General features: G+C 33.3%; 2 protein-coding genes across 3 annotated transcripts in view; both read right to left on the bottom strand.

Annotated features, from left to right (window-relative positions):
* LOC108916100 (bromodomain adjacent to zinc finger domain protein 1A) overlaps window positions 1–8,660 on the bottom strand; it is a 32,384-nt gene extending 23,724 nt beyond the window's left edge. The window contains exons 1-5 of one of the 2 annotated variants that reach the window (XM_018722299.1): window positions 8,348–8,660; window positions 7,729–8,076; window positions 2,514–3,114; window positions 2,172–2,448; window positions 1,403–2,039 (exon numbers count right to left, since the gene is read on the bottom strand). In XM_018722299.1, the coding sequence (XP_018577815.1) occupies window positions 1,403–2,039; window positions 2,172–2,448; window positions 2,514–3,114; window positions 7,729–8,076; window positions 8,348–8,460 (1,976 nt within the window). In that variant the 5' untranslated portion in view covers window positions 8,461–8,660. The remainder of the gene's footprint in view (window positions 1–1,402; window positions 2,040–2,171; window positions 2,449–2,513; window positions 3,115–7,728; window positions 8,077–8,347) is intronic. The other variant, XM_018722300.1, reaches the window with a different exon arrangement.
* Window positions 8,661–9,780: 1,120 nt separating this feature from the next.
* On the bottom strand, window positions 9,781–11,262 carry LOC108916099 (probable DNA-directed RNA polymerase III subunit RPC6). Its single transcript, XM_018722298.1, has 3 exons — window positions 11,028–11,262; window positions 10,727–10,973; window positions 9,781–10,669 (listed from the first exon to the last, which is right to left on the bottom strand). Exons 1-3 carry the CDS (start codon window positions 11,195–11,197, stop codon window positions 10,178–10,180), a joined length of 909 nt encoding a protein of 302 aa, XP_018577814.1. The 5' UTR covers window positions 11,198–11,262; the 3' UTR covers window positions 9,781–10,177.
* Between the last annotated feature and the right edge of the window lie 5,033 nt (window positions 11,263–16,295).

Below are 16,295 nucleotides of genomic sequence, written 5' to 3'. Positions count from 1 at the left end.
AAAACGAAAACAAAACGATTCAAATACATTTTATAACAGAGTAAAATATTTCGGAAGTCACAATTGTATACAAAAAATTCAAATCTAGTACATTTAAAATTCTTTTTTAAAAATGTCGCTTTGAATAATAAACACTTCATTCAGGGTGTTCAATTACTGGGAGATTCTAAAGGCCAAAGTAGGGTGATCAAGTCAAATATACCTCTAACAGTTATAATAAAAACTTCTTTAATTTTGGCAATATTTTGACAACCATAACACCAATGAAGTTGAAAATTTCAGCAATGTTTTTTAGGATCAGAATTTTAAAATAGTATTCATACTGGCGGAGTATACGTAATTTTTTTACTTTGCTTTATATCTTCAATTTCAACCAAAAATAATTAGAACTTCACTAATTTTGCATAAAAATGGTATATTAATTTAAAAAACCAAATCTTTCCGAGATAAAAGCAATTTTTTTATATATACTTTAACAATTTTTGCCATATATAGTCTAATTTTAAACCGTCATAATATGGAGACCAAACAGAGGGAGAGTAGTAAAGATGAGAGAATACTACAGAAAATTAAAGTATTTTAAGCAAATTGACATTGGAGAAGTCTCATGTAATCTCACAATTCTAAGAAATAGCGCGAAAAAAAGTCCACGGACTTGGAAAAATTTTTTTCAGCTAAGCCATTGCATGAGCCAGATAGCTTGTTTATTCAGCTTCAATTTCTTTTTTTTTAAATTTCAATATGACCATTTTTCATTGTAATATCAGACTTTTAATGGAAAAGGATCCTTTTGTCTTCAATCATCGATATCTCGGCGACAAATGATCATACAGAGAATTGAAGGGTAGTTTTGAAAACTGGAATAAATTTCCTATAACATGCTGCCGCAACTTTTTGAAAAAATTTGCTTTTTTTCAACTTTTACACAAATTTTAAAAAACAGGAAAAAAGGGGTAATTATTAAAAGGGTAAAAAATTAAAGGGGCACATTTTTTGAACTTAAACACTTCATAATCATGATTAAAATCAGAGAAGAAAAAGGGTAGTTTTGAAAAAAACTATTTTTTAAGTTATTACAGACTGCACAAAAATTAATTAGAAATTTGTCTCAAAAAACGGTATGAATTGGGTTCAAAATCTGGTTTGGGTCATCAAATTAGTTTTAGTTTAATTAAAAGTTGATGAACAGAAGCATAGGACGGAAAAGCCTAATCGTGCTGGAAACAATTGGATTTTGTTTTCTTCAATGTCCAAAAAAACAAAAAAAAAAACAAAAATTTCAAAAATTTTTTGTTTTTTCATCAATTTAAACGTTATTTGCGGTAAAAATAAGGATAACTTACTAGTGAAGAAGACCAATTAAATCTGAAATGCAAATAGTTTTAAGCAAAAGCAGACTCACCCCATTACATTCTGTAAATCACAAATTGCTTTCATCAATTTGTCTGCTTTCCTCGCATTCTCTGCTCGTCTTTTATCCGCCTCTTTCTTCAGCTTCTCAACAGCCTCCTTCCGTGCCTCCGGCCTGTCCTTCATTTCCTTTTGAAGCTTCCATTTGCCCGTGGCATATTCCTGTTCCTTTTTCCTCTCAGCTGCTTGAGCCACTTTCAGGTCCATTTTCAACTGCTTAATCTTTTCTAATCTCTCTTCTACTATGTCCCGTACATCAGCATATGTCAGCAGCTGATTGGTCAAACAGGCCAAGATCTGCAATTTGTCGCTTATTGGAAGCTGAACTACATTATGAAAAGCTAAAGCTTTGAGTATATGAGGCTGGTGGAGACGTAGGTGCAGCCCTGGATCATCCTCACTGGTATAACCGCCACGTTGGGCATAACGCCATTTAGCACCTGTGTCGTTGATGCGGGCACCAGAAGAGAGCAGGTGTAGTCTCAATATTTCAGAAACAGTGACAGAATAGAGGGGAAGACGGCCTAGGGGGAGCCCTTGGTACTTGTTACTCCAACTGGAGGCAAGTGTGGCGAGACGGGTTGCTTCTGTCAAGCTGAGATTGTCAGGTAGTTCTTCTTCTTTGATATCTAAATATTAGGGATTTGGAAATATCAAATTCAGCTATTTTGGGAAAGATAAGAGATTTAAAAAAAAATTCTACAGTTTTGCTCTATATATAAGGGTCGCCTAAAGAAAATTCTAGAAGAACCAGCACTTACCTGTTGTGTTTTCAATAGAAGTTCTATATTGGGTAGATTCCTCATCTTGTAGATTGAAAAGTGCTGTCAAGAACATCTGAATGATATCAGTTAACGGTCCCGCCACCTCCTTTTCAATTAAAGCCCTCTCCATGATTTCGAGTGTGAAACCAGAGGGAAAGAAATCTTTAGTGGAAAGTAGCTTGGAGAAGGTCTCCACAAATTCCATGACCATCAGCATGTCCCCAAAATATTTGTCTGGTACTTTGGATTTAACTGGCATAGGTACAGGTAGTTTCTTGAAGAAAAACATCAATGGATATATTATTTATCTTACAATATTGAAAATTAAGAAAAATTTACCTTTTGATCCTCTAAATCCAAGTCATCTTTGATTTTATTCCACTCTTTAAGGTAACTTGCTATCTTCAAACTCTCCTCTTTTTGTTTTTTCTTCAATGCTAATTTCTCTTCCTCCTTCATCTGCCTCCATACCTTAAACTCCTCCTCTCGCTTCTTCATTTGCTCCAAAAGATTATACTTTTTCTGTTTTGCATCTAATTTATTTTCAATGTTGATGCTAGTCACAGTTGTATTATTTTTCATTAAGTACTTAGCCAAAGTCTCTTGTTTCTGTTTTTTGCCGTTAGGAATTTTCTCGAGTCTCTTCGATTTGTCGAAGTTCGGTAATGGTCCATCAAAAATCTGATCAAATTTCATCTTATTGATGCCGAAGTCCTCCAAAATAGGGGTCTTTATCACAAACATGCCTTTTTCATCCTGTTCAACATACTGTTTTAAGAATAGTTTGCTTTTCTCCCTATTAAAGACACCTTTCTTTCTTCGAATTTGGTTGCAGTCAACTATCATAATTTCACTGATGTCATTATCATCAGCATCGAGGTGTTCTATCTCATATTTGAATAAGTTTGCAGGGGGCCAGTAATGGCGATCTGAATTTGTGCTGAAATACCAAAAATTAAGTGATGTAGGAAATAAGACGAACATGGTAATCAAACAAAAAATTGAAATGAATTCAGTACTTATATCAGCTGTATTTCTTTTTAGTTTTCTCAAGTTGGCATACGAAAAATATGAACTTACAAATTAATTTTTATATAAAAACTATAAAATAAGGAAAAAGTGACAATATAAATAATTAGTAAGTATATTGCAAGATGACAATTTTTTTTTTTTTTTCAAAATGAGGTTCAAGTATAATGTTATATGCAAAAACTTATAAGAGATAATAGCTTCGTTTTTGCAGCAGTTGAGGACTGATTTGAAACTATCAGAGATGTTTGACTAATTGGTTTATTATCTTAAACTCGTTGAAAATATGTGACAACTTAAGTGACCGAGTATATCTGATAATTTAAAAACAGTTTGATAGAACTGCAGAAACAAACCTAATATTAAGACAGATCTGTGTGTGAAGTTGGCCAGCCAATGTTGGAATTTATTAAAAATTAATTACAAACACCCTGTCTAGTTAAGGGTAGATTTTCCAAAAAATTAGAATAGTTCTACTATTTCATGCAAACCGCTTCGCTCTAGCTGCTGAAGTTTCGGAGATATATCGAACTTAATTAATTTACCAGATATTTAAGAATTTCAAAATCAGCAGTTCTGGTCAAAATAGCAGCGGTTCTGTACTTGTACAAATGGTTTTACTATTTTTTGCTAACCACATCACTTTAGTTGTTGTAGTTGGGGAGATTTTGAATTTAATTCAATTTTGGACTTTTTATTGAACTTGAAAAGGGGAGTTCTAGAGAAAATGGCAACAGTTCTGCATTATGCTAAGGCAGTTCTATTTCGTGCAATCCAGAATGCTCTAGCTGCTCTAAATGCTGAGAAATCTGATGAATTTTGAAATGGGGACTTCTAGTGAAAATAGCAGCAGTTCTGCATTGTGCTTGAATAAGTTCTATTATTCCATGCAATCCACGATGCTCCAACTGATCGACATAGTTGCAAAGATATGGAATTTTACTTTAAAAAGTTTGTATGTGTTTCGAAATGACGGTTTCTTATGAAAATAGTAGCAGTACTGCGTTGTAATTGAACAGTTTTTCTACTCTTAGGCTTCATACAAAGTTATTTGAAAAATATGTTTATTTTAATGTTCTATATGCAGTTAAGAAATAATGAATAAAACTTTTTCTGATTTAGGATTAATAAATAAAAAAATATTAATTGGTTTCATACTTTATTTCTTTACATACCAATACATGTGACCAAACGACAGTTTGGCCACAAACTTTTTTACATTTTGATGACATCATTACAGTGACATTTGGTTTATAAAAAAGGTATTTTGAAAAAGCTGTAAGATAAAAATAGATGGATATCTGTACTAAGATATAGGTATGGTGTGTCCAGAGAAAATTAGGATCCTAATATGAAACGATTAGGAATATAGTAACAGATTTTATCTTTAGAACTCAATAATATACTATGCCAATTGAAAAGTATACAAAGAGTAAACGTTTTTTCTACATTTAGTGTTTACAAAGTGACCCCAGATCTTAACTATAAGTGCCAATGATAAAAAAATGTTAAAATTTGAACAGGTTGTGAAACAATTTAACAATACTGTGGAAACCAACTACTCCACAGGCTATATGCCTAGACTGAAATTTAAAAATAATTTAACTGCATTAAATATTTCAAATAAAATTACCAGTATCTCACTTTGTTGGAAGTGAAAGATGAACTTTAGCATATATGTACTGTCATTTATCACTGAAGAGGGGCAAAATAAATTTGGTTCATAAGAAAAAATTACGATACAGGCCAAAACATGACCTATTTTATTATTTTTCCTATCTGGGGTAATGGCCACTTACATATTTCTGTGAAAATAATCGGAACTGTTTATTATTGACAACATACATCGGTATATTACACACTGAGTAAATAGTCATATTCAAAATGGCAGTTGCAACATAGAATTTCTTGTATAGATGACTTTTGATATCTTAGTGCTGATAGTATTTTCAGCTCAACAAAACTTTTCACAAATACGATATTTTTTTACTGTCCCATCACAGCATAAATCAGAAAAAGTTTAAATATTTATTTTGATAGGTATAGTTCAGATGAGAAATTTTACAATTTCTTAAATGAAGCATCCTGTATCAACATGAGATATATATTAAATGAACCACTCAGCAATGATGTGAATACCACCTACCTTATTTATAGACCTAAATGTCGAGCTTCAACTTACTTCTTATTCAAACAACATGTCAAATTCAGAAGTGGTAAAACAAGCAAACAGGGAAACAAATGTGAAAATTAGGAAATGAAAAGATAAACAGAGAAGATAATCAAATTTCAATATAAAAAACTACTATCGCCTATGGACGAGACGATCCGAGTATGCCTTGTACCCCTGTAGGTATCACATCTTAAGAAAAAAATTGCTATTTGTTTTTTCCACATATATTTAACATATTTATGGAAAAACATGCAATTGTACATTTTCATTTATTAAAATTTTTAAATATTTATATATGTATTTTTATAACTAACACACCTATGTGACTCATGAAGGTGAAAGTAAAAATTCAGCAATATACAAATATGTCGACCAGTAGCAAGCAAGGTAGTATTAGTAAGAATGCAGAATCTCTATGCCATTGAGTACTCGGGAAATTAAGTGAATGTATTTGAATCTTAAAGGTATGTTTCAGAAAAAAGATGTCTACCATTTCCTTCAAAAAACAAGTCATTTTGGAGTAACTATTTTATGAAGATAAGTTTACCTTAGTGTTGAATAAATCTAAAATAATTCTGAAGCTTTTTCCTAATTTTAAATACAATATAATTATCAAAATTCCAAATAAAAACAATTTGCAGACATTTTATTATTCTAAAAAAAAAAGCATAAACAAAAGGAAAAGTTCTACACCAATTTTTTTAATTTTAATATTTGTACCAAAAAATTCTATAGTACTGTTATGCAAACTGATAAGTTTTGGAGTTATTTTCAATTTATTCAAGTGTTTAATAAGTGAGATTGGAAATGTTAGGGTGGCTGCAATGTGGTACAAGGTTGATTGTAAGCCGAGTTCTCTTTTATGTAATTTTATTCAAACAAAAAGTGACACATCCGTTGCCTTCTTAACTGCACTCTTTAATTATAAGAATATATATGTATTTGCATAATAGTATGAAACAAAAAGAGGCAGTGTCTATTTTTCTACTCTAAACACTTCAAATGGAATTTACCATAAAATCGTCTAAAGCGATCGGTAAATATCCATTTCAAAAACGAAAATAACCGTTCAACATTTACTGAGGTGTCAGGCTTATATCTAAAATAGTTTCCCATCAATCAATTTATATACCTATCTATGGTACCCTAATGCCGACCTGGCATGCCGGTGAGCAATCCAAGTTTTTTGCCGAGGGATGTTGGTTTTGCGTTTCATTGTGTTTGTGCGTGTAAGTAAGTTTGACGATTTGCTTGGTCGAGTGTATGGCACGTTTTTATGGCAGTCAGAAGCGTTGTATATTATGAGCATAGAGCGGCACATGGCTTGACCATCAATTTAGTTATGTATTGCCGCTTACTAGCATAATATAGATTACTACTGTTTATTAATTTGATTGTCACGACAAAGTTTCTGATGTTTAGAAATGTTCATTTTAAAATTTAAAAAATAATTTCTTGGTCTTTGAATACAAAATGTTTTTTTTTTCTTAGAAATACCAGGTAACTAAACGCATTTATCTAATTTCTAAAATACTCAGTGATAAACATTCTGTGATTTATGTATTTTAGATATTTAAATTTAATATTTTTTTTAAGTTTACACTTTAGCTTACTTTAGATTCATGGTGCATTAATGTTTTATTTTGCTCTAAAATTATGACGTACTTAGAAAACACCCTGAATATTAAATATACATTTATTAAAGAATTAAACAAACAAATTTTACTGGTCTTATGATTAAAATATAATAAATATATTGAATCATATTTTGTCAATTAGCATTACCCAACAATAAATACAATTTTTCTGACCTATTCAAAATATTAAATAATTTCTTGGTTTATCAAATTATCTACTAAATTATCCTTAATTTGTAACTAATACAAACTATACAAATGCATAGTTCATTTTGTATAACCGATCACATTCAAATTTAAAATATTTCATATATTCTATAAATGTGGAGGAAAATTTATCACTTTGTAATTCAGTAAATAAATATATTTACAAAAAATTGTTGCCAATGATTTTTTTTACTTATACTGGTAAATAACATAGAGACTAGCAGAGTTTAAAACCTAAATTATAAAAAGATATTAATGATCCATGTTAGTAAGTTGAACTAAGTAAAGCTATTTAAATCCCAAGCAAGGTCAAGGCAGAGAAGGGATAAATAAAATTTTATGAAATACATAAAATTCTATAGGAATATTTAGAACTAAGGTATATTTATTATAACTAATATATGAAAACTGTTATGTTATCAATTACCTCCATTAAATATTGTGCAATATTGTTTCCTGAACTATTTGGTTAATGGTTACTTAAATCTAAAAATTGCAACACACTTACCCATTTCTATTAATGCTCCCAAGTTGTTCCTCTGTAGGAGCAATTACTTGCAAAACGTGCGAGTCTTTCCATTTGTTCCCAGTAAAGGAGGTTTCTAAATTCTCTCCGATAAAATATCTGTCTTTTGCATACATGAAAACATCTTCTGCCATATCTCCAAAAGAAGATCTTTGAGTTTTACTGGCAAGGAATAATATAGGTATCCTCAGTTCAATGGGAAATTCTTTCAGGCTCTGTTTGGCATTTTCTTCGCTTTCTAAAGCCTCTTGATAGGTCAAATTAGATTTTCCTGTCATGGAACAGGTCCAAACCATTGAATTACATAAGAACATCCTCTCAGAGAACTCCCTAAAAATTTTAAAGCATCCAGGTAAAGAATGTGATTTTTTTACAGTGTAAGTTTTTATTTTGAAAAATTAACATAACCTAAAATTGTCCCAATTTGAATGTTGGCCCAGAAAATTTAACTAGGTATCAGAGGCCAATTAGGTATAGAATATAAAACCATGGCGTAGGTCGTCGCCAGTGAAATAAACCGTTAGAGAGATGATAGGAAGAAAGAGAAATTTTATTAGAATATAAAGCAAAATAAAATCTTTGATTGAGAATTAAAACTTACTCATAGTCTCGGAATATCTCGTTGGTAATCTCGCAATAGAAAACCTCTTCATCATCTCGAAGAAAATCCGGTATCGACTGTTTTTCAAACACCTTTTTCTTTAAGAGAGGCATTGTGAGGCATGGGTCTATTTGGAGGGAAAATCAACGTTGTTTTCTCATATAAGTATGGCTTCGTTTCGTTCTTTAAATGCTATAACACTTACAGCTAATCAACACAGAGCGTCTTAACTGCGAAAAAATCGTGTTTGGCCGCTATTTCCACAAATTAATTAATTTATTTTGTTAAAACGTCTTTACTCAAACGGAACTGACAGACGAACGTTGTCGGCTTCCAAACTGACTGCTAGCGCGCAAGCGCACAACGCAGGTGATTGTTGAAAAAAGGCGCGCGCACAGACAAACCGAAACGTAGCGTGCTGGATATTTAAAAAATCAGCGGTCCTAAACACTATTCAATGTAAATTATTTCTTCAATAATTACCTATAATACGTCACAGTATTTTCGCGAAGCAGTGTGCGACATTTATTATTTTAATTTGTAAAAACTAAATAAATTTTAATAAACTCAAAGCGTTATATTTGACTATTTTTTTGACAGACAATAATGCTTTAACATGAAAAAAAATAATAAATGTGTGGCAATGTATTTTAAATATAGAAACCAGTGACGAGAAGTAAATATAATAAAAATGTCATAGTGACAATTTATATATTCTGCTTAAATATAATTTCATATTCGTGTGATGGGAATTACAATATAATTATTAACAAACAAAGTTTGGTTTATACATATCGCTATTAAACTTTGTTTTTCTAGCCTATGACAATCATGCCATATAAATGATTTTAAATAAATTTTTTGCTCAGAAATCGATAATTTCAAGAAAAAATTACAAGAAGGCTTTGTTGTTTAAAATGAATCAGGCTATCTGAAATTAATAGTAAGATAGTGATGGTAGAAATAACAAAAAAATATATATGAAACAGTGTTAGGGGTAGCTTTTACAACTGTAGGGGAAAATCAGGTAATTGTTCAGTGCCTTCTCGATAATAGAAAATGTCTACCTAATTACATTTCTGTAACTTTCTTGATATTTCAGAAAAAAGTTAAAAACTATTTTGGCACCCTCTTAAAGCAGTTGTATCTTCACAGGGGATGTTCAAATTATATTTTTTTATATGAAATACGAAATACCCATACCTCATTTTTCCTTGAATTTTTTCGCACTCATTTATTTACATCCTGTATAGTGTAAATACATATATCTTTAGAATTGCAGGATATGATGGCTTTAAAGACTGATTTTCTAATAATGGTTAAATTAAAATATTTCAAAATACTACAGAAAACCTGAAGTTGATCATCATAAAACAAAATACAATTATAAAATACAAAATACAGTAAAGGAGGAATATGAAATAAAAAACACATTCACAAAACTTATAATTACATTTCCCTATTAACTGAACCATCTCTTGGTTGCTTAGTTTTGCCAATACCTCCCAGATTTTGCAGAATGCATATTAATCTTATTGTTAAACCTTTTTTTTAAACGCAATATAAGTTAATAAAGTTAATCATGCATGAATATTATTCTAGACAATTATCTCTTAGTGGCGATATTTAGCCATAGTAACGAAATAGGCTGTCGTAATATAACCAAAAAGTAACAAAAACAACATATTTATATATTTATTGATATACATTTTTGTTTACTATAACTTCATAAAATGCATAATTTCCAAAAGGCATTTATCAAAAAATTAAAATATTTTACTATTATACACTAATATAACCTGGTACAAAAAAATTAAAAGAAAATTTGATTTAACTAGCAAGCCAATCTGCCAAATAAGTACAAACTTTTGGATTAATAAGACCAGTATCTGCACAACGATTTGCAACTGGACATACACTACAAGTAGTTTTCACTAGCCCTGGCGAAGGCAAGAAACGATTCACTGCTCTGTAAAGATATGATCCGTTGGTAGCTACTATCCTCTCAGCATTATTATCCAAAACGACTGTATATAAAATACTCTCAATATCGTCAATAGACAAGGAGACTTTGCTTATTCCTAATTCGGATATGAACTTATGAACATCACTAGCAGTGGCATAACTTCTATTTCTTGCTAGTAGTGGTCCACCACTCATTTTATTAGCTTCCTCCCACTTTTGGACTAGAAACCGATGGCATTGTTGACTTAAGACATCGACAAATTCAGATTCAAAGTCTTGGTCTTGGTACCAAGCACCTCCTGTGACTGAGTTATCAGGTTCCAAATCATAAAGCATATAAACTTTTTTTTTACTAGCCTACGAAAAAAACATAATATAATAATAATACATACCGAGAAAGTATAAAAACGTTACCGAGACAGACTTAACAGCTTTAATAATTTTCTTCGTTTCTAAACTCTTAAGTACTTTATTTAATTGTGTCATGGTAAGATTAGACTTAAATCTGATATCTCTTATCCAAATGCCCTTGTTCCCGGCTTCCTCTATAATCTTGTAAACAATTTTTTCTTCACTGTCTGCTCCCTTATTCGTAGTTTTTTTTGATGGGTCTTTATACTTATAAAAGAGTTTGTCTTTGGTTTTAAACAAATCAAAAGTGCTGAAACCAAAAGTATACATAGAAAGTAAATAATAAATGGCAACTTGAAATTACCCATTCTTGAGACATTTGTTGATAATTAAAGTGATTTCAGGCAAAGGTACATCTTTCATGTGTTCCTTTATGTCGTCATTGGAAATACCTTCAGGTTGAGACTTAGCCAATTCTAATAATTGACTCTCAACGTTATTTCGGTCTCCATTCTGTGAAGACTCTTCACTCATTTTTATTGCAATTCTTATATAAAATGCAACAGAACCAATATCTTTTGAGGTTATTTTAAGGTTAATTTCTTCTTCTACTTCTTCTTCCTTATTCCTTNCGTTAACTCCGAAACAGGGGGCCAGTTGGCAAAAAGAAAAAATACGGGTCCCCTAAATGTGTCTTAAGAATCTATGACCAAATTTTGTTGCATGAATTTCGGAACATCCTGTATATCAAAATTAGCATAATCCGAACTATTCAGCTGTACATTATATATATTGGGTGTCCCAAAATTCACGCAAGATTTGAATTTTGCGCCATTTGTACGGTAAAGTGTTGCCAACAAAAAAAAAGCGTGACAGTTAAAGGTTATCAAAAATGAAACGCTACTGGAAAGAACAACACATTTTCATTGTTGAGCAATATTTTAAAAATAATGAAGGTCTGGCAGCTACTCTGGTCGGAATAGTGATTTAACTTCATCAACTGTGAAGAGATTAATTAAAAAATTTAGGGAGACTGGATCAATCAGTAATCTTAAACACTCTGTCCTTCAACAAGTCGTTTAACACAAAACATCCAAGCAGTTTGTAAGTGTGTTGCCGAGTCCAGGAACATCAATTCGGCACTGTGGTCAAGAATTTTAATTTTGTGAAGCTCTCTACAGTGTATTCTCATGAAATATATTTGCGTCTTCATTACTAAAAAATTCAATTGACTCAAGAACGGAAGCCTACTGACCACGCACAGCAAAGAGAGTTTGTTGAATATGCTGATTTTTTGAACAAAATCATCTTCAGTGATGAGGCTCATTTACATCTTGATGATTTTGTTAGTCGACAAAATTGTCACATTTTTTGAGGTTCAGAAGATCCAGGAGTAATTGTTGAGAAACAAATGTGCATTCACAACATGAACAAAGTATAATCGGACCATTCTTCAAATGTGGCTGATCAGACAATAAAGGAGAGAACGCATTAGGCGGTCGAGGTCCCGTCGCATCGCGGTCCGTGTTAGTCTCAATCGCGCGTGGTGCAGTTCCTTCCCAGGTTTTATAATGTATGCATTCGCACTAGACGTTCCCGAGCTTATCTCACTCGCATCGCGTTCTCCACCGATCTTTTCCAAAGAATTTCAGGAGACCACGACGCGATCGGGACGAGCTACCTCTTCCATATATCTCATTTTTTTAACTACTAAAACAATACCTCAACTATTTAAAGAGGAGGTCCAGCAGGATTGTGTATAATTGCCAAATGGGACTGATTTTGGAAAAGACTGCGATCAACTCAGCCCAGAACGGACCGCGATGCGATGGCATCGCGACCGCCTACTATGTTCTCTCATTAACAGTTAATGCTGCTCGCTATCGCAACATAATAATCCAGTTTTTTGTGCCTAAATGGCAAGATATGGATGTAGACGACATGTGGCTTCAACATGAAGGTGCCTGAGAAACCATTCAACTACGGCATTAGTCATTTCCTGGTTGTGTAATTTCCCGTTTTGGTGATCAAAATTGGCCGCCCATGCGATTTAACATCGTAGAGCGTTTCTCTTTGGGGTTTTTTTGAAGTCTAAGATTTATACCAACAAGTCCACGACCACCCACTCCCTGAAGGAGGAAATCGAGCACTGTATCAATGAAATTCAGTCGCTTTTATGGAAAATGCTCATGGACAATTTAGACAAAAGAGTGCTGAAGTGTCATCAAAGCAGTGGAGACTATTCTATACATAACTCTAACTGTATACTTTAAGAATCAATAAAAAATTTACAATTTTTAATTAAAAACCTGTTTTCCATCAAAATTACTTCTTGTGTGAATTTTGGGATACCCTTTAGTAATGTCGACTTATTATGCAAGCACAAATAAAAAAGAAATTTCATGAACCAGAGGGTAGATCTCGCTAGTCTTAGGTTTTTGGGGTTGCTGAAACTGAATATGACTATAAAAAATTATTTCAATTGCCCGTTTTCCCGCTAGCACCCCCTGAAGGGGGTTAAATTTTAAATTTTCGTACAAAATTAAGATGTATGCGTATTTGTTTTTTGTGACGCTGAAACCAAAAATGAATACAAAAAATGAATTTAACCCCTCTCTTATCCGCTAGCACCCCATTACCACCCCCTGAAGGGGGTTGAATTTTAAACTTTTGCACTTTTGTACAACATTAAGATGTTTATTTTTTTTGGGACGCTAAAACCGAATTATGATTTCTGTCCTAATCATAACCGTGTTTATTGTGCCTTTTGATATTTTGAACTCGACACCTTATTCCAGACAAGATATTTTAATTTCTTTTCCCTTTGCATTTTGCTTTCTCTTTGATTTTAATGTTTTTGCTCTCCACCGACCAGTCTTATTTACGTTTAAAAGATGAATCTAATTTTATGCCTTTGGAATATAATCGATTCCGTATCTACTTTTCACATCCACACGGTAAAGGTGGATAACAGTTTAACTGGCTTAGAAGATCGTTTGAAAGCAAGAGAGTTCGGTATCATAGGAAGAGGTAAATGCCGAATTATGAGAGGCAAGGGGACTCACTTTAATCAAGCACCCCGAACCGTGAGAGGCAAGTGGATCACGTTAATCAAGCACCCCGAATCGTGCGAGGCAAGAGGACTCACTTTAATCAAGCACCCTGAACCGTGAGAGGCAAGGGGACTCACTTTAATCAAGCACCACGAATAGAGAGAGACAAGGGGACTCGCTTTAATCAAACACCACAAACTGTGAGAGGCAAGGGGATCACGTTAATCAAGCAGTCCGAATCGTGAGAGGCAAGGGGACTAACTTTAATCAAGCACCTCGAATTGTGAGAGGCAAGGGGACTCATGTTAATCAAACACCCCAAAGGGAACAGAAACCTGCCACCTCCACGCCTTTGTCCCTGAGTTGCACTAAGAGTAGAACCAAATCATAAATACATCTAAGAGCTGATATTTCTGATCGGTGAAATATTGACATTTACAACATAAAAGCTGGAGGTACTCTTAAATTTGTCTAATTAACAGGACTTAGATCGTTGGAATTTTAAGCTTTGAGCCCATTAAAACTTTGGTTCTCCTCTTTTTTTCGAAAACGTTAGTGTAATTTACCGAGAGCCAACTTTCATTTGGATCCTGCTGGTTCACTTAAATGATTATAAAGGAGTGTAAGGGGGAAAACGAGTAAGTACATATCATTTTTTGTAGTCATTTTTGGTTTCAGCGTTCCAAAAAACATAGAAATACGCATACATCTTAATTTTGTACGAAAATTTAAAATTTAACCCCCTTCAGGGAGTGCTAGCGGGAAAACGGGCAATTGAAATAATTTTTATGGTCATATTCGGCTTCAGTAATCCCAGAAACCTAAGAATAGTGGGGTCTACCCTCTGGTTTATGAATTTTTTTTGTGTACCTGTGCTATTACTCGGGATTAGTATAATCCCTACTTAAAATGTCGAGATTATAAATTTTAACTTCACCATGTCCGCGTGTAAGATATAGTTATCGTTTAACACTTACCTAAAGGTTTCTTCAGGTATTTCTGATCGACAGCTTGCGCCACCTGTCCCAATGCAAGTGCCAAGCCACCAATTGCCTTTTGAAGCCTTTCAACTTGTACTAAGATCACATCATCACCTTCTCCATCCACCCCGTTCACTTCTACATCTAAGACGGTGCCCAGAAATCTACCAGGGTCCTGGTAATCTTTGAGTTCACTCTTGGGTAATTCCGGAGAACACGACCTGCTGTTCTTCCCCTTCTCCTTCCTCACCTTTATCAGTTTGCCGTTCTCTCCGTTCCTCATAATACTTCTATTCAGATCTTCGTAACGCTTTGACAAGAGGCAGTTGCGCCATTCATCCCTATTCTTAACAGCCAGACCACCTAGATTACCAGCATATATTTTCTCTTCCATCTCGAGGATGTTATCAACGAGGGCATTCTCCAAAACCTCCTCGGGAGCCATCTCAGAACCGTAGCCCAAGTTAGCATCTTCGTACCTGTCCTTACCCTTCTTTGCATTTTTCAGAGGCTTCTGCTCTTCGTCGATTTCTACATCAGGATTCAGAACACTTACAGGTGTCTGTGCAATAACGTTCATCAGACGGTCCTTGTCATTTATTATGACATGTAATAGTTCACTTTCTCTTACGCCACGCTTGTTTAGGCTGATTTCCAAGGCTTCCAACTGCTCCTTACTGTGAAAAAAGAACCATCTGTTCCTATTTAGATCTGTGGAATGTACAATACAGGTCGTAGGATCTGCGGAACACATCAATAATTCTGCACAACTTTCCGATTCGGCGCTGGAGGAAGAATTGGGAGAACCGTTGCCTTTTTTTAACGATTTAGAGGGTTCATTTTCTTTATCACTGGAATTCATCTCCTCGAACAGCACTTTCCGAACGTGCTTGAGCAACTGTTTTCGGTCAACGTTTACCAGTTCGGAGTTCTGTTTACAGATTTCTTGACGACACTCACCGGCGTATTTGTCTTCGGAATTTACAAATACAGCAGGCACAGAATCTAACCTAATATATTTACGGTACGCTCTGTCATAACTGAAACCAAAGATACAGTTTAGAACTATCTGGTCATGCAAAACGAAAACAAAACGATTCAAATACATTTTATAACAGAGTAAAATATTTCGGAAGTCACAATTGTATACAAAAAATTCAAATCTAGTACATTTAAAATTCTTTTTTAAAAATGTCGCTTTGAATAATAAACACTTCATTCAGGGTGTTCAATTACTGGGAGATTCTAAAGGCCAAAGTAGGGTGATCAAGTCAAATATACCTCAAACAGTTATAATAAAAACTTCTTTAATTTTGGCAATATTTTGACAACCATAACACCAATAAAGTTGAAAATTTCAGCAATGTTTTTTAGGATCAGAATTTTAAAATAGTATTCATACTGGCGGAGTATACGTAATTTTTTACTTTGCTTTATATCTTCAATTTCCACCAAAAATAATTAGAACTTCACTAATTTTGAATAAAAATAATAATATAATAATAATAATAATAATATCTCTACTCCTCATTCTAATTACGAGAATTAGCCCAGAAGTCGGAGACTTGTGCGGGAGAGGAGGCGGCATATTATTATTAC

Source organism: Anoplophora glabripennis, unplaced genomic scaffold (assembly GCF_000390285.2).
Source record: "Anoplophora glabripennis isolate ALB-LARVAE unplaced genomic scaffold, Agla_2.0 scaffold1559, whole genome shotgun sequence".
NCBI lineage: Eukaryota > Metazoa > Arthropoda > Insecta > Coleoptera > Cerambycidae > Anoplophora > Anoplophora glabripennis.
The sequence above is the reverse complement of the archived record's forward strand: the minus strand, read 5'-3'. Positions and strand labels throughout refer to the sequence as shown.

Coding starts and splice junctions, on each gene's coding strand:
- LOC108916099 (XM_018722298.1), bottom strand. CDS start 11,197: ATGAGTGAAGAGTCTTCACAGAATGGAGACCGAAATAACGTTGAGAGT. Junction 10,974..11,027: donor AACAAATGTCTCAAGAATGG/GTAATTTCAAGT, acceptor TTTTGGTTTCAG/CACTTTTGATTTGTTTAAAA. Junction 10,670..10,726: donor AAGCTGTTAAGTCTGTCTCG/GTAACGTTTTTA, acceptor TTTTTTTCGTAG/GCTAGTAAAAAAAAAGTTTA.